At 51.7% G+C, this 26,433-nt stretch overlaps 10 protein-coding genes across 10 annotated transcripts; 5 read left to right on the forward strand and 5 right to left on the reverse strand.

Annotated features, from left to right (window-relative positions):
* The first annotated feature begins 1,739 nt into the window (after positions 1-1,739).
* MYCFIDRAFT_205019 (uncharacterized protein) lies at positions 1,740-2,757 on the forward strand. Its single transcript, XM_007932589.1, has 3 exons — positions 1,740-1,962; positions 2,046-2,347; positions 2,407-2,757. The coding sequence occupies exons 1-3, from the start codon at positions 1,884-1,886 to the stop codon at positions 2,719-2,721; spliced, it is 696 nt and encodes a 231-aa protein (XP_007930780.1). The 5' UTR covers positions 1,740-1,883; the 3' UTR covers positions 2,722-2,757.
* Positions 2,758-3,136: 379 nt separating this feature from the next.
* Positions 3,137-4,338, reverse strand: MYCFIDRAFT_216631 (uncharacterized protein; the record flags this gene model as incomplete). Its single annotated transcript, XM_007932590.1, has 3 exons — positions 3,137-3,954; positions 4,018-4,076; positions 4,147-4,338. 3 exons carry the CDS (start codon positions 4,336-4,338, stop codon positions 3,375-3,377), a joined length of 831 nt encoding a protein of 276 aa, XP_007930781.1. The 3' UTR covers positions 3,137-3,374.
* A 923-nt stretch (positions 4,339-5,261) lies between these two features.
* MYCFIDRAFT_167773 (uncharacterized protein) lies at positions 5,262-7,179 on the reverse strand (the record flags this gene model as incomplete). Its single annotated transcript, XM_007932591.1, has 2 exons — positions 5,262-6,719; positions 6,775-7,179. 2 exons carry the CDS (start codon positions 7,177-7,179, stop codon positions 5,718-5,720), a joined length of 1,407 nt encoding a protein of 468 aa, XP_007930782.1. The 3' UTR covers positions 5,262-5,717.
* Positions 7,180-7,401: 222 nt separating this feature from the next.
* Positions 7,402-10,078, forward strand: MYCFIDRAFT_167777 (uncharacterized protein). The gene is made up of 2 exons (XM_007932592.1): positions 7,402-9,615; positions 9,670-10,078. Exons 1-2 carry the CDS (start codon positions 7,533-7,535, stop codon positions 9,684-9,686), a joined length of 2,100 nt encoding a protein of 699 aa, XP_007930783.1. The 5' UTR covers positions 7,402-7,532; the 3' UTR covers positions 9,687-10,078.
* A 1,710-nt stretch (positions 10,079-11,788) lies between these two features.
* MYCFIDRAFT_36799 (uncharacterized protein) lies at positions 11,789-12,596 on the reverse strand (the record flags this gene model as incomplete). Its single annotated transcript, XM_007932308.1, has 3 exons — positions 11,789-12,025; positions 12,126-12,413; positions 12,474-12,596. The coding sequence occupies 3 exons, from the start codon at positions 12,594-12,596 to the stop codon at positions 11,789-11,791; spliced, it is 648 nt and encodes a 215-aa protein (XP_007930499.1).
* A 44-nt stretch (positions 12,597-12,640) lies between these two features.
* Positions 12,641-15,022, forward strand: MYCFIDRAFT_178544 (uncharacterized protein; the record flags this gene model as incomplete). Its single annotated transcript, XM_007932593.1, has 8 exons — positions 12,641-12,649; positions 12,675-12,702; positions 12,733-12,792; positions 12,826-12,882; positions 12,912-13,006; positions 13,054-13,289; positions 13,310-14,934; positions 14,973-15,022. 8 exons carry the CDS (start codon positions 12,641-12,643, stop codon positions 15,020-15,022), a joined length of 2,160 nt encoding a protein of 719 aa, XP_007930784.1.
* MYCFIDRAFT_205022 (uncharacterized protein) lies at positions 15,012-17,701 on the reverse strand (the record flags this gene model as incomplete). The annotated part of the gene is made up of 3 exons (XM_007932594.1): positions 15,012-15,826; positions 15,878-16,275; positions 17,550-17,701. 3 exons carry the CDS (start codon positions 17,699-17,701, stop codon positions 15,108-15,110), a joined length of 1,269 nt encoding a protein of 422 aa, XP_007930785.1. The 3' UTR covers positions 15,012-15,107.
* Positions 17,702-19,293: 1,592 nt separating this feature from the next.
* On the forward strand, positions 19,294-21,723 carry MYCFIDRAFT_205024 (uncharacterized protein; the record flags this gene model as incomplete). The annotated part of the gene is made up of 3 exons (XM_007932595.1): positions 19,294-19,664; positions 19,714-21,129; positions 21,668-21,723. The coding sequence occupies exons 1-3, from the start codon at positions 19,328-19,330 to the stop codon at positions 21,721-21,723; spliced, it is 1,809 nt and encodes a 602-aa protein (XP_007930786.1). The 5' UTR covers positions 19,294-19,327.
* A 621-nt stretch (positions 21,724-22,344) lies between these two features.
* MYCFIDRAFT_199614 (uncharacterized protein) lies at positions 22,345-23,628 on the reverse strand (the record flags this gene model as incomplete). Its single annotated transcript, XM_007932596.1, has 1 exon — positions 22,345-23,628. The coding sequence occupies one exon, from the start codon at positions 23,626-23,628 to the stop codon at positions 22,345-22,347; it is 1,284 nt and encodes a 427-aa protein (XP_007930787.1).
* A 2,320-nt stretch (positions 23,629-25,948) lies between these two features.
* On the forward strand, positions 25,949-26,366 carry MYCFIDRAFT_80819 (uncharacterized protein; the record flags this gene model as incomplete). The annotated part of the gene is made up of 1 exon (XM_007932597.1): positions 25,949-26,366. A coding segment is annotated over one exon (418 nt), but the record flags the coding sequence as incomplete, so codon positions are not given.
* Between the last annotated feature and the right edge of the window lie 67 nt (positions 26,367-26,433).

Genomic DNA, 26,433 nt, shown 5'->3' on the forward strand with positions numbered 1-26,433 from the left:
ATAGAGTTTATATAGATATACGTTGCCCCGTATATACGGTTGCAAAGTAGTAAGGGAAAGTATTTAGGCTCTTAGTCGGCTTAGCTCCGATCTAGTTACCTCGTCCTAGTAGTATCTTAGTTAACTCCTAGTAGCGCGAGGGTTTTAGTATAAACGAAGCCACCAATTGTTATAAAGTTCCCATTGTAGATAATCACATAGAAGGGGAAGGTTAATTACAGAGGTAGAGCCGTCGCTCTATTACTTAGCCGACCCCTAGCTGTTCCTTCCCTTGTTCCGTAACAGTGCGTGATATCTTCAAGCATCAAGCATCGGGACACTTCGAGCCACAGTGCCGCACGACATAATCTAGGACTGCGGTGGCAACGAGTTTTCCATAACACCAGCACTCCCCGTCATGGTAATCAGTGTGCGGTCCCGCAAAGCGCCCTGTGGCATCATACTGTCAGCAAAGGATAGATCTCAAATCCATTTGGTCCGGACATACAGCAGCAGGTGTCGTCCCACGTGCAAGGAGGACCACAAGCTCGCCCACCCTGCAGCGGACACTGTGGACCCGCCATTTGTACGAGGTGGCCGCCGATGAGCAAGTCCTTTGAGCATATGCAACAAATTGAACTAGGATCGTGGTCGACTACTTCCTCTGTATCGCTATTAGTATGAGCTCTAGGAACCGAGCAAGAATCAAGATATAGGTTTCTTACGACAGCAGGTCGAGTTGGGGCTAAAGCATGATTTAGTAGCCGTACGAAGGGTTGCACAATTTGTGGACCTACTCTGGTACGCCCTTTGGACCGAATGGGATTCCAGGTAAATCTGCTGCAAGGCAGATAGCGCCAATTGACGATAGCTGCAGAAGTGTAGTCAAATACATGTCTGCGGTGGGACGTCGCTCTCTACACGAACTGTAGTAGTGCTAGGCGGGAAAGTGAAGTAATGATCTATCAGTAGGGCAGTGGGATGCTGCTCTCGACGCGAACTGCAGCAGCGCCAGGCGGAGATATAAAGAGACGATCTATTATTAGTACGGCAATGCGAATGTTACCATTACATCTATTGCCATACAGGGCCAGTCGCAGACCAACACGGCCAGGATACCTTGGAACATTGCTTGGCATTGCTTATATTGTTGGTTGGCGAGCATTGTACTGTTTGAGGCCAGATGTTCACCAGTATAGCTTAGACAGCCTACGGGCTCGTACTGAGGCAAATTTGTATCGCCCTCCGCCGAGAAACGATCCGGTAAATGCTATGTCACTATGTCGGCGTAGCGCCTAGGTGGGAACAAGGGGGTTCGTGTGATCAAACGGATCCTGGACCAGTTGTCAGACTCTCATGGGCCAGTTGGATGCTGCGGAGCTCCTGAGTCCTGATGAGGTAGTGTCTGGGATTTATGCCTGAGCAGTCGATGGATGATTATCTCTTGATTGCTAGCATCTGATCCGATGGTAACTCCGTAGTCTTGAAAGCCTTTCTCTCAGAGCAACAACGACATTACGCGTCAAATCCAGACAAAAAGGACATACGATTTAAACCGCAGACTTATGAGAAACCTCCCTATCCAGAGCCCCAAGTATTGTCTATATGATTGGTATGCGTTGCACATCGCGGTGAGGAATTCGATCAAGGCACATGTAGGCACTGATCGGCGACTGGCACAGCAGCGGGCCAGGCCGCGATCTGATACAGGAATCATGACTCGGTCTCGCATCAAGAAAGATTCCCTCATCACTTCTCGACTTGCATGCTCTTCGACAATCGCGCTTCAACACAACCTTTCTATACCTCTCTCCCAGTTGCGCATACATCTCGACGCCAACCCTCCATATCTGCACTAAAGAGATCACCACACCAGCGACGTTGAAGGCAAATCATAGCCCACCATGCGCCTCACAACAGAGCTAGTCCAAAACTCGCTCTCATACAACAACCCACTAAACGAGCGCGAACTCGACCTACGAGGTACGATGCTATACCACCCTGTGTTCTGAAAAGAACAGATACTACACAGAAGAGCTAGTTGATACATAGTTTTGTTCCAAAAGGCCACAAAATCCCAGCCATCGAGAATCTGGGTGTCGCAAAAGACCAAGAATGCATCGACTTCACCGACAACGCCATACAAGTGCTCGGAAACTTCCCCTTATCGCCGCGACTCCAAACGCTTCTATGCGCGCAGAATCGAATCTCGAGTGTTTCGGAATCCGCGAGCAAGAGTGTGCCGAATTTGCATACGTTGGTTTTGACGCAGAATAATTTGGGCGAGCTGAGCGATCTGGTGCCGTTGAGGGGGTTTAAGAAGCTTACGTATGTGAGTTTGGTGGAGAATCCGGTTGCTAGTAAGGAGGTGAGTGCGGCTTACGTGGGAGAGGGAAAAGGAATGAAGTACTGACTTGGGATGTGTAGAACTACCGCTACTGGCTAATATGGAACTGTCCGCAAATCCGGTTCCTGGATTTCGTCAAAGTGAAGGATGCTGAAAGGGAGAAGGGGAAAGAGCTATTCGGTACACACGATGAGCCCAGCAATCTTGCGAAGAGCATCGCTGCGGTGAAGTCCAGCAATGGTCTCTTCAACGCGCCTACCGCCACGACGGGTTCGCGCATGAAGTACACGGAAGAGGAAAAGAAGAAGTTTCAAGCTATGGTGCAGAAGGCGCAGACGCTTGCGGACATTCAAAAGCTGGAGAAGGCTTTCAACGAGGGCAGACTGCAGATATAAGGATGGTATTTGCTCGACATGCGAAGGCGAGTCGAACGGCGGCCGCGCGAGGTCCGACTGTCTCTTGGCACTTCGTCTGCTGCAGCATACGAGAATATGACGAGATCTTCTGGATCGTTCAGTCCTTCGCGCGGTCTCATGCAGCAAAGGCCTGGTGAAGTCTGCCGACGATTCATGCCAGAAATGAAGGCCATGAGCAAACGATGCGCATGCTGCTTTACCTGAGTTTCGAACGTTATTCCTCTTTCGAAGCTCGGAGTCCACGGAACATCAATCGTCATCAAAGGTTGGGAACTCGACGCTAGAGTTCCAAAGCATCAAGGACTGAAATCCGAGACTTGAGGGTAGTAGAAATGAAAAATGAACGTCGTCATCAAAGGAGCATGTTCTGCTCAATTCTCATTCGAGATAGATGATGTGGTTACGTAGAAGCTGAAGCCCACAGGCAAAATTCGGAGTGCCTGTCATATCCCCTACTTCGATCCCTTTTCTATTCCATGATGTTATTTTCTGCCCACATCGATAAGGTACTCACTCCCAAAAAGTCATGATATATCGCTCTCCATGACACCATACAAGCAAGCCCACACACCTTGACGCCGCCACCCAACAATCCTGCCTGCCCTCCCATCCATCCATCCATTCAATTCAACTCAAATCTTATACCCCATCCCCACCCCCACCCGCTCCGTACTCTCAACAACATCCGTCACCCTCGTACAAAAACTATCCTCCGACTGCTTCCCCTCACCCACCGGAGACCCAGTAGAACTATTCACCGCCGTCTTACTCTCAGAATTCAACATCAACCTCGCCATTTCCACATCATCATATTTCGAAACCGCATTATACGGAGGTTGATGATAATCCACCCCCTGCGCAGATTTCCGATAATTCCAAGAATCCGAGAATTTCCGACTATGGGCTTTGACGCGATCTGTGAGGCGGGGGTTGGAGCGGGACTGGTGGAAAGCGGAGTCGGCGCGGGAGTTGGCTGTGGTGGGAGAGGTGGATTGTGCGAGGGTGGAGTTGGGGGAGGTGTCGACGTGCAAGGGACTTCGACGCGGTTGGCCTGGTTTTGGAGCGGAACGGGGTTGAGTGAAGGCTTCGTAGGTTGGGTAGTTGTCTGCTGGTCTTTCGGCGAAGGTGCCGGAGGGTGAGGAGCGGAGAGGTTGGAGGTGGTTCCACATGCGTTCTGCGTCGCGGCGTTGTTTTTCGCGGTACATTTTGCTTCTGGAGGAGGGAAATGGATATCAGTATGAATTGTTTGAGTTGCAGGATCAACGCTTTGCGTACTGTTCTTCTGTCAAGCCAGGTATGTCCATTTCCTCTCTCCGAAAGTTGGTCGGTGCACTCTGTTAATGTTTTTGTTAGTACATGGTGGATCTGGTCGATGCTTGATGTACAAAATCGGGCTGCACTCACAATCTCCAGCTTCCGGTCACTGCCATGCGTCTCATCCACTTCATCATCATAACTACTCATACAGCAAAACATGACGCCAAAGAATCGTGCCAGTGATTCGCCAAATGTTCGTGGTTCTTCCTGGCCCCGCCGATCGTCCTTGAACATGTCTTCTGTTCGTGACGTTTCCATGGTCGACGGCGCTTTCTGCATTTTTGAAGCAAACTTGCTTTGGCTCCAGCTTCTCGTTCAAAGCGTATGTGGCGGTCAGGTTGTCTGACTCTCACTCAATGTCTTTCCGGCTATGCAAGCGAGAAGCACGCGACTTAAGACAGTTTCGGCACATTCGCATGCAATATCGAGTTTCAGCTTTCTAGATGCGGGTGCGAAGGCGTAGCTTGATCTCAGATCTGGTGCGATCTGCTGCAGGTATGTGGTTTCTTTGATGTGCAAGCTCAGGGTTTGAGTTGAAGGCGTATCTGGCTGTTTTTGAGACAGTCTGCCGAGGACTGAAGACGATAGCAATTATTCTGTATGCCTGCTATGACGGCGTCTCTGCGCAAGACACACCGTAGGAGTGTGATGTGCGTGCAGGAATATTATGCAATAGGGCGAGGGCGGCGGGAGGTGGCGGATAATAGTAAGGTACTCGGTACATCAGGAGGTGAGGGTATGATAGGCACAATGTATAGAGGCCTGTTGGATGCCAACAGGTTGTCGGTCGAAATAGCGACAACGTCCTGCCTGTCAGAAAGAGATTGCTTGGGTAACTTAGAGCCACGCGAAGCTTTCGCTTGCTCTTTGCCCTCGCATGGCTCCAGACTCGGTTGCTGTTCGTGATCAAATGCGTGAAAGCCGCATTCTTCGATTGGCCCTTTGATCCACAGTGCTGGAATGCTGTTGCGAACAAAGGGAAGCCTGTGCAGTGGCGGGTCCTTAAGATTCAGTGCTACAGCGAGATGCTCATGACATGCCGAGGCCAAGGAACTTGACTCAGGCCAAAGTAGGCTAGGAGTCCGTTGGGTTGTGCTAATTGAGACGGATAGTTCTTCGAGAATGACGCCAGAAACATTGATTGTCGACCCTAGGTGCACATCAGAATTGCGTTTTGGATGTGTGTTTCACTTTCAGAGGCACCGATTTGGACAGGAGATTCAGGCACACCCCCCCCCCCCCGGCTTTGGGACCTTTAGAGTGTCGGTCCGCCACAGGCCCAATCGACACGTTTCTGGTAACTGATTATTAGTCGGTGGCTGAAGTCGAGAAGTGAGGTCGCGAACAAAGCGGGGACGGAGACGCTAGAGAAGTCGAGGTTCACACATCTGCCTTGTGTTACGTGCCGTGCCTTGCGTCGACCGCACTAATTGATCATCATCCGCGATGCGCAGTCCGTGCATCCTGAGTCCTGCAGCTGTGCAGCACCCGGCATGCATGGCCTGTCAATCCGAAAGTTCCGACCATTTGGCGCCGCAGCGTCGTTTGGCTGACTTTCTTTTATAAAGCAAGAGTTTACCACCAGAATAGAAGTTGTCGCATTTGGTTGATGCAGCAGCCGGCCTGTCCCGGGATTACCTCGTCGTCGCTCTTGCTCCTCATTTGGGGTAGTTCTTCACGTGGTAGCTCTTGAGCTTCACGAATTGATCGAACCCGAAGCGCGACAATGTCTGGCCTTTGCCACTGTCTTTCCACCCAACCCAAGCCAGATCCGGAGCGGGATAGTCGCAGCGATTGATGAAGACAGTGCCGGCCTCGATATCATCAGCAAGTTCGTTGCCTTTGGCGACGTCTCTGGTCCAGACCGATGCAGTGAGACCATACTGGTTGTCGGACATCTTTTGAACAGCCTCAGCATCAGACTTCACCTTCAGAACAGGTATGACCGGGCCAAATGTCTCCTCCTGCACAACCTGCATGTCTTGTGTACAATTCGTCAAGAGGGTGGGCGACACGTAATTGCCATCGGATGGGGGGTTCTTGAAAGAGGCGTTGTCGGGTGTCTCATTCTTCGCCCCCTGCTTGACAGCATTGTTGATGTGATCTTCAATGCGCAATTTCGCCGCTTTGCTGACAACAGGGCCAACATGTGTGGCCTTGTCCGTTGGGTCGCCAAGTTTATAGTTTGCAAGGACCTTCTTTACTTCCTCGACGAACTTGTCATGCACGCTTTCGTGAACATAGACACGCTCCAAGCTGCAGCAAGACTGGCCAGAGTTGAAAACAGCACCATCAACAATCTCCTCGGCCGCCCACGCGAGGTCAACATCAGGCCGAATATAGGCCGGGTCTTTGCCGCCAAGCTCTAGGCCAACGCGACAGTCAACGCGGCCAGCCGCCGCCTTCTGCACAGCGAGACCGCCGGCAACGGAGCCTGTGAAGCAGACTAGCTGGATCTCAGGAGCCTGCACCAATTTTGCGATTTTGTCGAAATCGCCAGCGTGGAAGAACTGGATGACATCTTTGTCGAGTCCAGCTTCGACAAAGATCTTGTGCACAGATTCCGCAGTCGTAGGCGTTTGTGGTGAAGGCTTCAAAATGACACTGTTGCCCGCTAGGAGTGCTGGCACGAGGGAATTGACGAGTGTTAGATATGGGTACTTTCATGAGTCAGCTGACCGGTTTCGTCAGGACAACTTCTGCGGAATCACTCACATTCCATGGGAAGAGAATCAAGACAGGACCGAGCGGGGTTTTCCTGATAAAGCGTTTGAAGCCTTCTTGAGGCTCGCCCGGTGTATCTGACAAAGCTTCGTCGCTAATTTTCAAGAGGTACTCGCCCCTCGCCACAGCAGTAGTGACTTCTTTCGCGGCGAATGCAATTGGTCGTCCCATCTCGTTGGTAATGTCTTTTGCCAATTCATCTTGTTTCTCGTCAAGCAACTGCAGTGCCTTCTTGACAATCTTCTGCCGTTCTGCCAGTGGCGTCTTGGAGTATTTCAAGAAGGCCTTTTGAGCAGTCTTTGGGATGTCTGCAAATTCAGCATCTGTAGGGCCATAGCGTTCTACGATGGGCTTGTTGGTCGCAGGAGAAATAGTCGTGATCCTCTCGGCGGCCATTTTCAGCAGTCAGAGTCCAGTGAATGTTAAGTTGTGTCAGGAGCCAGCATGTGACAGAGACCTTTCAAAGTTTGACGGGTGGTCCGGCAACTGCAAAGCACGCTACGTCACCACCACCACGGATACCGATTCCCAACTTTCCGTGTGCAATACGACAGCGACAGTATGATCATACGAGCTTCATTAATCTCCTCTCCTGCACTCGCTGAGTAGAATCATCATCTTGCAGCATTCGTTTCCTGTGCACCGGCGTACCAATACCTAACCAAATCCTCAATCCTGCGTTGCGTTCCTCCCACAACCGACACATCTCGTGGTCGGAAAGCTTCCATGCGATAAGAGGCCGCTTAGCGATGCTACCCATGCAGCGAGCCATTCCCGGCTCTGCTCGCTCCAGCCTGCGCCAAGTGCACACACAGCCGTGGCAGCAGGCAACGCGAAATAGAGCCAATGCCAATGCCTCCATTCCAGCTCCGTTCAAAGCGCAGACACGACCCATCACCCGCCAATCCTCGCCATCGATAGCGAAGACTGTCCGACACACCTTCGAGCGGCCGTCAGCGAAGGACGTACAGGTCCAGGTCCGATGGGCTTCGACGAAAGAGTCTGCGGCTGGTCCGAAGCAGTCTAAGAGCATAATCCTTCGCTATGCCTACAAAGCGCTGGCCTCACTCGGCTTGTTCATCGTTATCAGCGGTGGACTGGTCGTCGCCTTCTTCATCTACGATGCTACCACATATCGTGAAAATCCAGATACCGCGGAGCTTGCCGTCTCAGAGCTGGCTTTGAATCCGCGGAAGGGCGGTCCCAAGAATCTACCCATCGCCGAGTATTTTGTGGACGATGAGGAGGATTCGGGGATGAGAGAGCAGAAGCACAAGCCAAAGCTGGTCATTTTGGGCACAGGCTGGGGGAGCGTGGCATTGCTGAAGGAGTTGAACGCTGCCGAGTACCACGTCACAGTCGTCTCGCCTTCGAATCACTTTCTGTTCACACCAATGCTTCCATCCGCGACTGTGGGCACTTTGGAATTCAGAAGTCTGGTCGAGCCAGTGCGTGGGATCATCAAGCGAATCAAAGGTCATTTCCTGAAGGCGTCTGCCGTGGACGTTGACTTTAGTAACAAGTTGGTCGAGCTGGAATCTTACGACTCAGATGGCGGAAAGCGGCGCTTTTACCTGCCATATGACAAGCTCATTATTGGAGTCGGATCTACCACAAACCCACATGGCGTCAAAGGACTAGAGCACTGCCATTTCCTCAAGGACATTTCAGATGCTCGCAAGATCAGAAATGCTGTGATACGCAACCTCGAAACTGCATCTTTGCCCACTACCTCCGACGAAGAGCGAAAAAGATTGCTCTCCTTCGTTATTTCTGGTGGCGGTCCTACTGGAGTCGAATTTGCTGCTGAGCTCTACGACATGCTGAATGAGGATCTCACCAAGTTCTATCCCAGACTTTTAAGAAATGAGATTTCTGTGCACGTCATCCAGTCTCGTGGCCACATTCTCAACACCTACGACGAAGCTCTCAGCAAATACGCAGAAGATCGCTTGGCCCACGACGACGTCGACGTGCAGACCAACGCACGTGTAAAGGAGGTGCAATCAGACCGAATACTTTATACTCAAAAGGACGCGGACGGCAGCGTAATCACGAAGGAACTTCCCATGGGCTTCTGCCTGTGGTCTACAGGAGTTTCGCAGACTGAATTCGCTCAGAACATCGCCAAGAAATTCGGCAACCAGAACAACCGCCACGCTCTTGAGACCGACACTCATCTGCGTCTCGCAGGCGCACCTTTAGGCGACGTCTACGCAATTGGTGACTGCAGTACTGTCCAGAACAATGTCTCAGACCACGTCATTACGTTTCTGCGTACATTGGCCTGGGAAAAAGGCAAAGATCCAGCCACAATGCAGATTACATACCCGCAATGGTGCGAAGTTGCGAAGCGCGTCAAGGCGCGTTTCCCGCAGGCATCGGACCATCTCAAGCGACTTGGGAAGCTCTTCGAACAATACGACAAGGACAAGAATGGCACTCTAGACTTCGGCGAGCTCAGTGAACTCCTTAAGCAGATCGATAGCAAGCTCACCTCTCTGCCAGCAACAGCGCAACGCGCCAATCAGCAAGGTGTCTACCTCGGACGCAAGCTCAACAAGCTAGCACGCGCTGAGTATGGCATGAGGTTGAACGACATTATCGATGGCGATGTCGACGATGCCGTATACAAAGCATTCGAGTATAAGCATATGGGCAGTCTGGCATACATTGGTAACGCAGCAATCTTCGACTTCAATGGCCATGGGTGGGGCGGTGGTCTGCTCGCCGTGTATCTCTGGCGTAGTATCTATTTCGCGCAGAGCGTCAGTCTACGTACGCGTATGCTGCTTGCGATGGACTGGAGTAAGCGAGCATTGTTTGGAAGAGGTGAGTTACTCTATCGAGATCTTGAAGCTACCATAACCACTGACTCGTAAGCAGACATGATGAATTACTAAGCATTTGCATGATACAGCTGTACATCTTCCAGAGCCCTGGTAGCGGTAACTAGCGCGCTGGTCCTATTGCAATAGGTCAATTACCTATCTTGTATCTCAGGATTGGACGAGACCTATTGAATATTCGAACAACCATGTATGTCGCGAAGCAGAAAACGGAACTCGGTGCTCACCTTCTATGTCCACCTGTTCCGTGAGGGCTGACATCCAGATATGGCTTGTGTTGCTCGGGCCGTGATAGCGTTTTCGGGAAACATGCTTATTAGCAGCTCGCAAAGTATCCTCAGGTTATGAGGACTTTTTTCGCAAAAAAATGGAGACGGCGCGCACACCACTGAGGACACTGATTCTTTGTCGAGTATATAGTCTATCACGATTCCTGGTGATCAACGACATCATCTCACTTCCAGGACGCAAAAGGAATTCTGGCAGCGTACATTATCCTGACTTGCTGCCAATATGACGCCGTCAACGCCCACCGTGGCCCAACTGAACGCCGGGCTATTCAACCTTCCACAAGAACTTTTCGATCACATCTACAACCTCGTATTCACCGCTGAGCAGGACCTGGTTGTCGATCTCGATAGATACTACAAGCCGCCTGTGCAGCTTCAGGTGCATCAGTCGGCAAGGGCCGCATTCGCAAGACAGTACTACGGCAACACCACTTTCTACGTCACAGGCTTTGAAAAGTTCCATTGGCTATTTTAGCATTGCTGGATCGAAGGACTGCCATATGAACATCGCCTTCTCCTGAGGGAGATCAGGCTTGACCATCGTACGATAATCCTTGAATCCAAGTTTCCGGCTTACAAAAGAGTGTTATTTCCCGCTGTGTATGCTAGCCGGCCAAATTCGGGCTCTCTAAGCCCTGGCATGTCGCCTTGGCAGGTTCGAATGATCCACCGCGAGTGGGAAAACGAGACTGTGGTCAAGAGATGGCTGCCTTTAGGAACACGCGATGATCCGCCAATACAGCCTCAGAGGAAAGTCGCACCTGTCGCCTCAGATGCCATCATCGCTCAGCCAGCGCTGGCAATCCCTCGGTCACCGTCAGCAGTCAGACACAGGATGCCCAACTCGGTCCGGCTGAATCCCAAGCCAGCGCTGGCAATCACTCGATGCCTGTCAGCAGTCAGACACGGCATGCCCCCCTCGGATACACAGCGTACCAGGTCAGGGTACCATTCTGGAGGACATTTCGCATTCTAAAGCAAGCCGGATACTACTTACACGAGTAGGCTATCGATGTCACTTCCGATTCCACTTTCAGGCGTAGGACCTTGAGACGAAACATTATAGGCTTAGAAAAGGACTTTGCGCGGAAGCGATAACATTTCGCATTCTGAAGTGAGCCGGAAAATCCTTACAGTAGTAGGCGATCGATGCCACTTCCGATTCGACTTTCGGGCTTGGGACCTCGAGACGAAACATCATAGGCTTAGAAAAGGTCTTTGCGCGGAAGCGATGACATTGCACACTCTGAAGTGAGCCGGAAACTACTCGAAACGAGTAGACGATTGATATCACTCTTACTCGGCTATCGGGCGTAAGACCTTGAGACCAAACATCGTGGACTCGGAGACGGTCTTTGCGCGGAAGCGATGTAGCATGCGAGGTGACATTTTGCATTCTGTATGCTACCTAAGGGTGCAATTTAGGTGAGAATTGGTCACTCCGGCTATCTAGGCCCCTGCCTCACCTCACTCATCTCGGTGGGCGCTCGGCGATCTGACCCCGGCCGTGCGCCTAGGGTGTGGAGCCGAACTTCGATAATGGTGCTGAGGGAGAGAGGTGGACGGGTTCATGAGGGGGTGTGAGGCAGCATCGGCAGTTCCCATGCGCACTGGAGGGGCAGGCGGAGGCGGAGGCGGAGGCGGAGGTGGCGATGACTCCACGGCAGGAGTCGCTGCAGGCGCTGTGGGAGTTCGCTCCAGTGGCACAGGGTCGAATCGTACGGCGGGGACACGCTCGGACAGCACACGGTCGAGGCTAGCGAAGGCCGCTCGCTCTGCCGGCTCAAGTGGCGCTGCTGGCTTCGCATCTGGCGCCCTGGTTGCCATTAGTATCTGGAGATAGACATCGCGGCACCAAATGATCACTTACGGTGTCTTGGTATCGCCCCTCAAAGCTTCACCGACCGAGCGAGGCTCTCCTTCGAATGCATCATAGCGTTCCTCACGGCCATTGAGCACTCCACCGTTCTTCAGGAACTCTGCAAGCGTCAGAGCTGGTAAGGTCGAGGGAGCATGATAGATGGCGCGGTTGTGATGGATATGGCGGTGTTGCCGGACCACGTGGTAGACATGAGGCTGGAAGGTTTTCTTGGTGATGACAGGCTAAGGAAAACAGATCAGCTCCGAAAGTTGCTTCCGAGTTGAGACGACTGTCCGCGACGCGGAGAGCGCACAGGGCGGAAGCGGAAGCGGAGCGACTCACCTGAATTGTCTCGAACACGTGATGGTGCACGTGCACTCCTTCGATGTCTGGCAGTGTAGAAGTGGTCTTCTCGGCAGTGACGTTGTTGACCTCGTTCTGGAACTGGGAAGCGACCTCTGCAAGCACGCTTTGAACCTCTGCCGGGTCATCATGCTCAAAATTCTCCTGCTCGACGGGAAGAAGGGTGTGATGGTGCTGTTCCTCGCGATACTCCTCCTCCGTAATTGGCTGGACCGAGACATGGTAGTGGTCTTGATGGATCTCCTGGTCGACGGCAGTTGTGACTTCCTATGGAGTGGCAGTCAGTGGCACTGCCAGCAGTGAAATCGAGAAGCGAAGTGTGCGTACCTCGTGCTCCGTTCTAGTGATGGTCTCACGGGTGACAGCTGGCGCGACCTTCTCATGGACGGTAGTGTCATGATGGCCGGCCTTGGCCAGATGGGATTCGACACCTTGTCTAGCGTTCTCCATGGTTGTGTGAGTAAGAGAGCTCTGTAGGGGTGCTGGAATTCAAGATGCTGAAGGTCTGTGTAAATGCTCGGAAGCGAGGTGGATGTACAACGGAAGATTGAATCGCGTCAGAAGATGGATGTTGTCTCGTCCTGAGCGGCAGCAACGTGGCTGCCATATGCTGCGCGCGGCAACCACGATGTGGACGATGTGGAAAGTGCAGGTAGGTGCCCCGAGGCAGGCACGACAGCAATTGACTCCGTATATCGTCAGCGTCCGAGGCGTCGACATCGCAGACGGCTTGCGCGTCTACTGAGAACACTTCGGAGTGATCAGCACGCATCGGCATATCATACATCAAACATCCGCATTGCGGCACTGAACGACAACTTGAAGTCTCCTTGCAGTATGCGTTGTCCTGGCTACCACGCGTGGCGCTAAGGGAAGCCGCGTTCAATTTGCCTTGACGTACCGCGAGGCAAAGGAAGGAAAGCGACACCTGCCCATTGGACGCATTGACGGTGTCCCTCCATCCCACCATGCATCGCCGTCCTTCATGTCTGATCTCCATGCTGTACTGCCATGGCAGAAGTGCACCTCCTCTCCCGCAAGCCTGCTTGCCGTGACCTTCGAATGCAATCTACAATGCCCCCATACCTACACCGGCTTGGGGACATTTGGAACCACATCAGAAGTCGTCAGCATGGACAATCAGTGCACACACGACATGGAAGCCTGCACAAGCCATTGCCGAAGCTGCCGGTGCGACAGCATGAATGGTTCTTGATGGAGACATCTCTCGCGCCATGGAATGTCGATAGAGCTGCTCCGGACGTCGACGAGTATCGATCCACTGCATCTGATCGCGACGGCGCCATAGGCCACGCACTGAGCGCGCTCGATCTCACCAATACCGAAGAGACCCATAGGACTGTCGTCTGGCAACCTGCAGTCACCCATGCAACACACGTTGTGCAGCCTTATGAGATTACAAGGCAGGCTGTTGACCGAGAGCTTCACGATTACCATTACTTTCATCGAACTCTGCCGGTCACCGACTTTCATATCTTACCGTCCAGGCATTTCGTTGAGAACGGTCGAGGTAGCTACACGGAAGTTTCTGAAGAAAACAAGCCACTGGATGCAGAGGATGAGACGGAGCTGCTTCGTGTGATTGACAACTCAGTGAGCAAGGAGCGAGCTGAGATGATCAGAGTGAAGGCTGAACCATCACCTATCCCGGAAAAGGAGAAGACAAGTCCACGACTCGGCAGGGACAGTCAGGCCCGTCACTATCTTCGCCATCCTACCCATGCCTCAATCGGAGCCTCTGAGAAGTCTCCCCAGGGCCAAGTTCATAGCGCTCCTACATCTACTCGAACGTTCCGGCAGGCTCAAATCCTTCCGAGCGAGGATAGGAGAGACAGTGAACATGTCCAGTCGACAGCCAGAACGGACAGTAGCAGAAGTATGGTAGCGCGTCCGGGAATTCCAGCAATTGGTGCGCCAGTCGCAAACACATTTCCAACTGGTCAAGATCAGCATGTTGCTTTGCATCAACGAAATGATTCCTATCCACGGCCGCCCGTACATATGGCAAGCAGAAAGACACCCTTCTTCCAAAGACAAGAATCTGCACCTATGACATCCGTCGAAAGATTTCTACGAGCAGATCATCGACAAAATCGAGAGTCTGGTCTGAACATGAGTCTCGACAATAGCATCAGCCTGACAGGCAGATTCACCAGAAATGAGCGAAGTGCGCTAGAGGCTGATGAGAAGAGAGGACCGGCATTGAGACCTCCTCAAACTGAACATCAAGGATCTGAAAGACTTTGCAATTCAGGTCATCGTCTGCCTTCGAATACAACGGGACCAGAGCGTGCTGCGACCTCGGGCATGGCAAGAAGTGCTGAGAGCGCACCGTCCCTGACTAAGCCCTCTGCGGGACATAGTTGGACCTCGTGTTCCGCCCCGAAGCTGATTCGAAGTCCGACAACATCAGGAATTAGAGCCGCTCCTACCAATGACGTGCACCCGATATCAGCAGCGACAGACGTCGGCGGCAATACATCTAGACTGCCAAGACCAGCAACAGCGATAACGAAAGTCCCTTCAGGCTTGCCGGATCCAGATTCGAGAACATCGACCTCTACGTTCCAAAAGCCACATGTTGCCCCCAACAACGTTCCCGTGGTAACGTCGCAAGCACACAGCACGGAAAAATCCTTGCTGCCAGCAGCGTACGCAAGAGCTGCAGGGAGAACAGCCTACCCATCTTCTCGCGCAACCGCTGCCAGAATCACCTCCCAGCCAACACGGACTTCCCAAGGCATGTATCTAAACTACAGCAACTTTCGTCTAAGCGAGGAAGTTACACCCCAACGTCGGCAATAGACGTCTGCTTGAGGATCAAGAAACTTGGAAAGACTGCTTCTCAACTGTAAAAGTAGCATTAGGTAGCGGTTAGGTGTTTCCATCAAAAAGCATTTCTATCCCAGTCATAAATCATAAAACTCATGTCTCCCTCTATCACCAAACACTTCCGAAATGTCCTCCTTTCTTCAAACACGCAGTGACGGAAGCAGCAGCTGTGGCTGTAGTCGTATAAGTCCAAGTCTTAGCCATAGTTTTCGTTTTATAGGTGATAGTGTATCCGATTTTCGTAATCGTTCTGGTCTTCGGTGGCAAAGTCGTCGTAACAGTTTTTGTTCCCTTTTTCACTGTTTTAGGTGGATCGGTGATCGTAGCTGTCGAAGTTGTGAGGCTGACGTCCGTGAATGTCGACGTGGGGGCTGTGGATGTGGTTGTGGTGCTAGCTGGGACTGGATCTGTTTCTGTAATTGTTGGTGCGTCGGGAGAGCGTCGTGTGAGTGCGAGGGCGAGACGTTCGCGGGTAGCTTTGAGCTGTTCGAATCTTTTCCTGAGTTGTTCTGCATTGAGCGGTGTGTCTGCGCGCTTGGATTTCTTGCTGATGTTGATGCTGAGGCCTTTGGGGATTGGAATGACTGTTGGCTTGATGCGGCATTCTGGGTCGGGATTTTCGGGTCTTGGCGGGACGGTGCATGTTGGGTAGACGGTTTTTGTGATTGTTGAGACTGTTCTTGTCCAGCTATCGAATGTGCGTGTGATGATCTTGCTTGTGGTTGTGATGACTGGTTTGGGCGTTACTGTTAATGTCCTGGTGTATGCAGCAACCGTGACTGTTGACTTATTCGGGACATTCGTTGTCGTCTGGATTGTTGACGTGGCTACAGGGCATTAGCAGATTAAAATGAAAGGTGCAGCATAGGTGAACTGACTCGTTGTGGTAGCAACTGGTGTTGTGGTTTCGGAGAAAGTCAAGGTGCTGGTAATCGTAGTTGTTTGTGGAATGCCGACAGTTAGATAGAAATCGCGCTGCCAGCCGAAAGGAGAGCCGTCGCCATTGTTGCCTATGACAATGATACTCCAGTCGCCAGAAGTCATCTCATCTTTGGTGATTGGACATGTCGACATTTGAGAGACAAGATCTGGCGTTGTCGGAACATCTGTACACAGTACTTGATCACCAGTATCGTCGTTGACCAGGATTATGTTTGAGTAGGTGTCTTCTACACAGCTCTCAAATTGCGAAACGCAGGTGAAGCTCGCATTTGACCGGGAGTCAATGAAGTAGCTGCCTCCGTTCTGATAGTCGATGCCATAGCTGTAGCATATGCTGTCTTCATCGTAATCAAAATCTTCGTTGTTCTCTTTGGGATCCTCTCTGCGAAAAATCTTCGCCGCCAAATCGAGCCTCCTTGAGATTCCAGTCTTCATGAAATCGTGCTCAACAGCATCATCCAGATTTTCGGCGACAGTTCCAGAAGAAAACGCTAGAACCGTGACAGCAAAAAGAAAGCAAAGCTGCATGGCTGCGGAAAGTGATAGAGCGAATGTCGGCTATTGATAGGGCTGAGAGGAGGAGGTTTGACTGTGACTTAGAGGGCTGAACACAGACTCACACGAGGTTTGCTAGGTTTCCTTTTAAAACCGAGATCCGATGGAAGACGAGTCTCTGGATTGCTGCAGTACAATGCTCAGATGCGTCCAAGCCCCAGCCTCGGGTCCTGCTGAGCCAGCGTAAGCAGGCATCGTAGGGCAGTGATGGCCACGAGCCTCATACTACGAATGCATTTCGTGGTCAGGATGAGCTAGCATCGAGAACAATCGCGAGCTATCAGACAGCACGAGCCAATTGGGTTGCCGTCTACCCTTGTCAACAGCGCTCAGACGGCATTTCCTGCAGAGCTTCGGAAGAGTAAAGCCACTCACACAGCGCATTGTTGAAAGTGCCTTCTGCTATGGCTTGAGATTACCAAAGCTAGTTCAGCTGGGCCCACGATCATCGTGGTACAGGTCGCTAACGATGCCTGGAGGGCACCGAAATAGCGCTCAGAGGAGGCCGCACCCCGATGTGGTTGTCGTATTTGAGCTTCTCCATCTCCACTTTGGACTGTTGATGTTCTGCCCAGACGTGATGTGTACATGGATCAAGGCTTGCGTGTTCTAGGTCGGTAAGTAGCGCGCGGCGCTTGCAGGCTGCAGGAGATCATTGAATATCTTGGCTGCAGCTGCGGTCAGCAGAGACCGAGTGCCACGGTCCTTTTCTCTTGATCATATGCGAGAACTTCGATAGGGCAACATACTATACCGAACTCCCGATATCTTGAGCACGCACGTCGCACTAGCGGTTTCTAGGCTGTGAGTCTGCCCTTGATCGAGCAAGGCTGCCATTGTGCAACAAATCCACGTTTCGAGTTGAGTTGTGTATCTCCGCCCCCATTGCGTGTGCTCTTGCTCCGGCTTCACGTTCTACAGTGGAGATTGGGTGGTAAGCTTGATGGATCCGATCACGAGCGCTAGCTTGCAGAACGCAAGGAACATCGCGAACCAAGGCTCTACTTGGCACGTGCTGTACGCTGCTTGTTCTCCGGTGCCCTCAAAGCACACAAAGCTCTTGACATTGTTGCGTTTCGCTGGTATTCAGCTCGAGGAGCGCTTTGCGGAGTGGAGATAGCACGCAGACCTTGCTGGCCCAGCGCTTCGAAAGATGATTGCGCAGCCCGTCTGCGTAGTCGCGAGTAGGTACGGAGCAGATGCATGATGCAACTAGGAGAATTTTTCTGCGCAACGGAGAAAGGCGTGAAGCAGAGATGTCGTTGGCGAGGAGAGGCGCTAAATTTAGGTTGAGATCCTTGCTCGCCAAGACGGGATCAGATCGTCCAGACAGCGACGACCTCATCCCGAGTTCAAAATAGCAGGCGGAGGTAGTGATGGGGCCCACCATCCATTGTATCGTGTATATAGCGTGTAATACACCATATACACAGCCCTCGAGGTCGGATGCCTGGTATACACCTATAGAGGAGTTATGTAATACGCGGATAATAGCCGAGATACAGGCTTAGCGGTTCGATTCTATTACGTATAGCGTAGTTAATTACTTACGTAGTACCATATTATCGGCGGTTAAATTAGCTTCGTTAATTGCCTATATTCTATCTATTCTATAGACTAAAAAATAGTATAAAGATTCTTTATATACTAAGAAGTTATATAATAGTTATATAACTAAGCTAATACGTTATAGATTCCCTAAGATATCGAGGTATTAGTATAGGCCCTCTCTTATATATACCTAGTATATACCCGTAATCCCCGTATATTACGAGGTGTATACAAGGACGATTGCTAATCCACGGTGGATTCACATCCCTAGGCGCAGGATGCAACTCCTCGTCTACGAGTGATGAATACTGTACTAGCTCCTCCGTACTCCGAATATTGTGGGCCGTGGCCCGTGGCAGGCATGGATTCCCGGTGGCCGCTCAGTTGAGCGTGGTCGCCGGCGCTATCTCAAGACAACACGCGAGCGAAGCAGGGATTCAACTCGATTTTCGTCGACACGCGACTAGCAGACGAGATGGAAATGGCGACGATTGTTCAGGCTTGAGACGTAGCACTGACATCCCAGCGTCGTGGTAACTTCCAAATCTGGTGATACGGAATCTGTGTACGAGCCATCTCACGAGTCACAGGCAGCCTGCGTTGCGAGTGGGAGAATATGTTCTGCAGCCAAGATCGGGCGACCACACGACGTTCCACAGCAGAGGCAACAAGCACGGACTATTGATGACAGCAGGCAGGGGAACTAGTGGTGCATCCTCCAATACTCGGAACGGCGGTCAGCCTGAATTTGGTCGCTGAAATGTCTAAATCTAAGTGCTATCTGGATTCTGCATCACCATTTGTGGCAATGTGAGTCCACCAAGGGGCCTGCCGACGACTTTTCCTACGCCACCATCCTTACCACACCGCCTCGTCTGTGCGGAGCGTCCTCCTTGCGCACGGAGTCCGTAGCCGCCTGATGTCCTCGCATTCAAACCCCTAGGATCAGGGAATGTAACGAGCAGAAATTCTCGCCACACTCGCCTACATTCTCAGCACCTGTGGCGCCAAGCATATCTATTCTTCTACTCTCCGTCACGTATCATAGGATGCCTAGCACGAGAACTGCAACGTCTCGACCACGTGGAGTTCGGTGGCATGCATCAGCCGCAGACAGGCTGGCCACCACAAGCATAGTGCCGTGGGGAGCGGGAGCGGTCGTTCTTCCGAGGCGCAGCAAAGCTGCCACACTCTATAAAACCATCTCTCGCTGATATTGGCCAAGGTAGATATCTCATTGGTTCAGTCATTCGTTGCAAAGAGGGCATAAGACTGCGGTGATGAAGTCGTTAACTTTGTTCAGCTTGGCATACGCTGTAGCCACTATCAAACCAGCTCATTCCTTGGCCTTTCCGACTCCTGTAGTTGAGCTCGCGTGGGAAGATGGCGCTTTGGAACCTCGACAAGCCAGCAGCACCACACGCGTACCGGATGCTGCGTGCACGAATGGACCGAATACCAGAGCCTGCTGGAAGACCGGCTTCAGCATCGCAACAGATTTCGACGCGAAGCTCCCACCTGAAGGAAAGACTGTGACATATAATCTCGAAATAACCAATACCACTATGGCACCAGACGGCTACGAGAGGCTGATCATGGCTATTAACGGCCAATATCGTGAGAAGCACCAATCATGACGTGAACCGCACAGGCTAACCGCAATCAGCTGGTCCAACACTCTATGCAGATTGGGGAGATACCATGGTTGTTAATGTCAAGAACTCACTTCAACATAATGGAACGAGCATTCACTGGCACGGGCTGCGACAACTCAACTCTTGCCAGCATGACGGCGTTAATGGTGTTACTGAATGCCCGATAGCACCTGGCTCGACAAAGCAATATGTAATTCGATGTACGCAGTTCGGAACGTCCTGGTACCACAGCCACTTCTCAGCGCAGTATGGCGATGGAGTCGTGGGTGCAATCGTGATTAATGGCCCGGCAAGCGGAAACTACGACCTCGACTCTGGCACCCTGGCAATCACAGATTGGTACCACGAAACGGCATTCACGCTCAATAAACAGGCCATGCATAGCACTAGAGGTCCTCCCACTCCTGTCGGTGGACTGATCAATGGAACTATGAAGTCTGAGCATGGCGGCGCTTACCACGTCACAAAATTTACAAAAGGCAAACGACACCGGCTGAGGCTGATCAACACGGGTATCGACAACATCTTCCATGTCTCCATCGATAACCACAACTTCACAGTCATCACATCTGACTTCGTTCCTATCAAGCCCTATACCACGAATTCCGTCGCAATCGGAATTGGACAGCGCTACGACATCATTGTCAATGCTAATCAAGCAGTGGGGAACTACTGGCTACGGGCAGACGTCGGAACAGCCTGTGGAAGAAACGCGCAACCAAACAACATTCTCTCCATCATTCGCTACGAAGGTGCCTCTACCGACGATCCAACCTCCACCAACACGATTACAAAATCCACAGCCTGCTACGATGAGTCCGTGACACCATATGTCTCCAACATCGTGCCAGCCGATGAATTCGACACAGCCATAAAATCCTTCATCGTGGACTTCAACGGAACCACGACTGCAGACGGCGGATCTCTAGTCCAGTGGCTCGTCAACGGCAGCGATATCCGCGTGAATTGGCAACACCCTACCCTCCAAAACGTCCTCGACGGCAACTACACCTTCGAATCCAAAACCAACGTCTTCGAAATCGACCGTCCCGCCAACGCCTGGACATTCTGGGTCATACAAGCCGACCAAAGCGACGTAGTCCAACTCCCCCATCCCATCCACCTCCACGGCCACGACTTCTACATCCTCGGCTCAGGATCCGGTCTTTTTGATGGCGACAAATCCGGATTAAAATTCACAAACCCCTCACGTCGCGACACGGCCACATTACCTGCGGGAGGCTATCTCGTCGTAGGTTTCCCTGCTGATAATCCGGGACTGTGGTTGATGCATTGTCATATTCCTTGGCATGTGGGACAAGGGCTTTCGATGCAGTTTTTGGAACGTAAGGATGAGATTCTGGGGGCGCTGGGGAATCTGGGGGATTTTGAGAAGACTTGTGGGGATTGGAGGGGTTGGTGGGGGAGTGAGGAGTGTGTTTATGAGATGGATGATTCGGGGCTTTAGGATGAGATGTATTATATATATCATTTATTTCATCATGACTTCATTCATCTGCTCGCACGTTTTGTACAGAGCCCCGGCCTTCGCCTTGTACCGTCGACCTCGCCAACTCAAACTTCCTGCTTGAGGAGATATGGTCGCCCGTTTTTACTTCTTTATATCTCATCAACTATGCCAAGCAGTTCCGTACAGGGCCCCGACCTTCGCCCTGTACCGTCGCGCCTCACCAGCTCTAACTTCTTTCTTGTAAGAGATGTGGCCGTCCGCTGCTTCTTTAAAAGTCCTCTCTCTTCCCTTCCTTTCATGATTACCATTATCCTTCCGCCACCAGTTATTCATTTCTCATTCCACCGCCAGTTATTCATTTGTCATTCCTTCTCCCCACATTCGTTTCTGGGCCTTGATTCACCCACTCATTAATCAATCCATAAAAACCTCCCTTCATGCCTTTCGACCATTGCTCGATGAGGGGACTGTACTGAACAGTAGCTGTCCCCAAGCAAGAGCGTTCGGTCAGGTGAAGACGGGAGTCTGTCATCTCTCACCTGCCTCATGAATAATTCATCCTTGAGGCGTTGCTTCGTCTCTCCTTCGAGTAGAGAGATCGTGCTTGACTGCAATTGCGACTGTGCTGCGTAGTATCTGTTCGCAAGCAGAAGCGTTTCGCAAGGGAATGTGATGTGTTTTTGTCACATCACTTGCGAGCGCTAGGTTCGTTTCATTGATGTTAAGCGTGTAGCCAACGATAGTTGTGACTGTAGTAGCGTGCTCCTTGTTGTTTAGCGGAGTTGTTCAAACGCATACACGCGTAAGTGTTCATAATCCCTCTGTTCGGAGGAGCTTTACTTCGTTGCAATTACGACTGTGCTGCAAAGCAACTGTTCGCATGCAGAAGTGTTTTGTAGGGCGGCACCGGTTTTGTTCCTTTACCTGCCCTGGCGACCTACGCATCTCTTTGATTGAAGTGCGTCTAGCTGACTGCGATTGAGAAGGCAGTCGCTTGCTCTCTGCTGTCTAGCAGAAGCGTTCAGTCAGGTGGATAAGTAGTGTGTCAACTTGTGTCGCCAAGTGCAGCGAGCCGCTCTCTTGGTGCGGGTTTCGTTGCTGACTGCAGAAATGAATTCGGTTCCTCAGTTGTTTCTCTGAGGTGGAAGCGAGTACCAGGTGAAAGAATGCTTCACCAGCGGATCTCACGTTGACGTGCCGCTTCTACACGATAAGGGCGGTTGTACTTGTCGTTCATGTCTTGGGTGAACTGCTGCGCACTATCGAGCGCTGCAACCGCCCACTTGACACAATTTCCGGTCTTGTCCATGACCGTCGTGTAGTGGTAGATGAAGCCAGATCGCTTAGTCGAGTGAGACTCATCATACATCTGCTTCCAGGCCTCTGCGGCCTCCCGAATGACTTGTGGAAATTTGCTCCACTCTGTCGGCTTGGCACACAAGCAGTCTTCGAACGTTCGCTCGATGTGCTTTGGTGGTCGTGTGCCATCTTGCCAGCCTGCCTTGATTTTTTCAAGACCCTGCTGGGCTTCCATTTGCAGTTGATCACGGAGTTTGCGGATCTTGACTGCAGCGCCTTCGTCTTGCATGACGATGGCGAGGCGATGAACCCGGGTGAGCAGTTCGTCTACTGCCCAGGATGTGAGATATCCCAGGTGAGCGGCGGCGTTCCGGACGTCGTATGTCTCAATGATCGCCGAGCTAACAACTTCGATATCTGCATCGAAGCTGTCGCCAAATTTTGTGTTGGTCCCGAATGGTATGCTTTCCGGGAGAGCTTGAAGATCACCTCGAGCGAAGCTGACGAAGGCAGGTGCGTCCCAGTTTCGTGGAGCTTCCTCTGGTGCGAGTTTGCTGAAGCTTCGGAAAATGACTTCTTGAGCGTGGTCGACAGCTTTTGTCAGGAAGTGCTTCAGCCTCGTGCTCGGAATCCTGACAAAGACAGCATTTGTCTTGTCGAAGTCGTCAGCCAGTCTTGTACGCTTAGCAAGCTCGCTTTCTTCAAAAAAGGTATCTGCAGGAGTGACCTGCTTGTGCTGTTGAATCATAGGGGCAACCGGTGTGGAGTTGTCCCAGTTGCTGTTCACTTCTTGAGGAGCAGATTCCGCTCCTGTTGTCCAGTCATCTGTGGACGGCTCAAAAGTCCATTCGTTGCCACAGATGCTGGTGGTGTCTGAGAAGCTACTGGCATATGTGGATGCACTGGACTCAGAGGATATGTCGTCGCTGCAGCTGCTGCTTGTGCAGGAGGCGGAATCTGAGGTCTCGATGTCGGTGGGATTCTCATCACCGACAAAGTCCTCGTTGGTCTCGATGGGAGACTGCTGCGTGGCAGTCGTGATATCGACTTCGATGCCATGGCATTCCAGCAGTGCTCGAAGTTGGTTGTTCTCGGCCTGCAGCTGGGCGTTTTGTCGCTCCAAGCTGCTGATCATCTCCACGGCCGAGTTCTCCATTATGATTCGGAGTGGTGATGTGGAGGTTTATATGTGGAGGTTTGTATGTAGTTGTGTATATATGGAGTGAGCCTCGTCAGCGTTTTGCTGGTGTAGTGAATCAGAGCAAAAAAGTCCCGAGTGAATTTGGGATCTTTCACAAGCTGAGGCAATTTGACCTCGTGAATTTGCTGCTACTTCGGAGGCGCTGCAAAGCGGCTTTCCTTCGCAGTCTTTAGTTGTTCTTTGTAGTTTATTGGATTTTTCACAAGCAGAGGCAATTTGGCCTCGTGAATTTGCTGCTACTTCGGAGGCGCTGCACAGCGGCTTTCCTTCACAGTCTTTGGTTGTTCTTTGTTCTTTATTGGATTTTCAGACGCAGAGAAACCTGGACACCTTGAATTTTTGTTTTGCTGCGATTTTGGAGGCGCTGCAAAGCGGCTTTCCTTCGCAATTGTTGGGGTTTGTTTGGTGGTGTCAGTGGTGTTCTCTTTGTGCTGAGAGTTGTTGTGGTATGCTTGTGGTATGCTTGTGGTATGCTTGTTGCTCTGTTCTCGCGGTGGAAGCAGCTGAGACTGAAGTCTTGAGTGAACGCGAGGCTGCAGAGAAGAGAAAGGGGGAGCAGAATTTTACGCGCGAAAATCCTCCCGAGTCAACAGCGGTGGGCAGAGGATGCGGCAGTTCCAATTGATATTGTATTAGTAGTTATCTCGTTGGTACCATCGTTCTCTCTCCCAGCATTCGACAGCCAAGGCGTCCAGTAGCCGGCCATGTTGCTTACCAAGGCCGGCGAGCGAATGAAACGATGGCTTCTTTTGGTGCATTGCGATTCGCCGAGAAATCCGAACCATTGAATGCCAATACGATGTGCCGGATCACAATGAAGGAGGATGTGAGACCAGAGTTCGCGAGACGATGTGTTTACAGCATCCTCTTCACACTCGAGCCAGGTTGTAGATGTCATCACGACGAGCGCAGCTCATCCCGTCCGCGCTCCCGCTAGCGTGCTTGGCAAAATTTGGAGAATATCGTTCGCGCGTCTGCTGAATCCTTTCTTCCTTCTTCAGCGATTTGTGAGTGCACCCTAACCACCCCTATACTGCCCGCGCACGCCAGCTAACGATCTTCCAGTACTTCATAGAATCATTTCTATAGTAAACATCCACAACTGTTCTTCTCAAAGAAGCTACAGACTCCAACCTGGCTGATGAGTCGAACCGCGGTGCCCAAGAGTGAAGCCGATATAGTGGCAGCGCGAGCTGTTGCTGGCGATGATCTCGCCCTGCTCGAGCGTCTGGCTTCGGCCGGCTCTTTCAGGTGGGCGCTGTTGGTCGTCTGACAGGTCTTTTCTTTTCATCAAGACCTTGGTCGTTGACTGGGACTTGGAGAAGAGGGTGCACACGTATCTGTCACCGAACACCATGCGTCCGACGACTTGAAACGATGTTACAAATATCACTGCGCTCACGTCGCCGCCGCCGCACAGGATGCGAAGAGACGGGAGACTGGGGCAAAGCGCGACGACTGGGAGATACTTTTGCTTTGCGGTGCGTCGACTCCGGACGCGAATGGTGTCAATATGTGTGCAGATGTTCAAAGGGAAGCTGTGAACATGGGCAAACACGACAATAAGGATACCGTGGGCTCTGTCTCTTTTGTCGGATGGTGAGGTTGAATGTGCATAGCAGCTCTTCCGCCCTTTTTGCGAACACATTTGGAATTGCCATGAAGCTCACGACTTTGGAGGCCATTAACATTGCAGACTCACATTCCAGTCGCACTACCCCTCTCGAAGACGCGGTATGCCGAAGATCACACGCAAACACGATATCGCACAAGACCCACACCTCCAACGCAGACCCCAGCTTCAAAAAAATCGCCTATCGCTCCAGCCTACTCTCCGTAACAGAGCAAGCACAAAAGGCGGCGCAGAAATTCTTGCAGTAATTGAGCGCAATGCCGGAAAATAGGCAGATCATGGCGGCACACAAGGGGAGTTTGACATTCTTCTTCTTCTTGTTGAATGTGCATTAGCATGTCTGATGGCCACGAGGTATAGAGTGTGAAAGGTTGCACAGCTGTTGGCAGATGATCTGACCATGGGAGCACAAGTTCACAAGCCTCATCAGATCTAGAGGTTGGTGACTTCTCACAGGGACGTTGAATGAGGGCATTGAAATACCACTACAAGGCACGAATTGCCACGCTTAGGCGAAGGTGGCGGCTACATTGATACATTTTCAACATCTACATTACGTCGGCTATTCGAAGTGGCGCAAGCGAATGGGCGCTGCGATCACCCATCTGAATTCTCAAAGCTGCCCACCGTGTCGCTACCAAGATGTCAGCAGGCGCATACAAGGCATTGAAGCCGACCAAGCGTAGCAGAAGTCGCTCATCCACATCATCGAGCTCCGAGAGCTCCATCGACAGTCACGCTTCTGCATTTCAGAAGTTCCACTCACGCATGGACAACTCCTTCGGCCGACATCAATATCAGGAGTCTCGAATACTGCAAAGCAGCTACCCAAGCTCCGACTCAGCATCAACTTCTTCTCCAAGCATAAACAGCGAAGCATTTGCCGCCAGACTAGGACTGTTCACAATCTCCCGTCCAGGCGCCGCAAGCCCCCGGGATCTAGTCGTCAGAGTCATGGACTGGGCCGAAGATGTTGAGCAATATGCGCCGGAATTAGAGCGGGCCATGGAAAAGACCCCGCTCCTCCCACAAGTGCTCAGAGAACATGGTGCAAGATATGGTACGTTGGAGAAGGAAAGAGTGCGGCGGTATCGTGGGTCGGATAACGTGGCTTCGTGTTGGGATGC

This window comes from Pseudocercospora fijiensis (assembly GCF_000340215.1).
Source record: "Pseudocercospora fijiensis CIRAD86 unplaced genomic scaffold MYCFIscaffold_9, whole genome shotgun sequence".
NCBI classification, from domain to species: Eukaryota; Fungi; Ascomycota; class Dothideomycetes; order Mycosphaerellales; family Mycosphaerellaceae; genus Pseudocercospora; species Pseudocercospora fijiensis.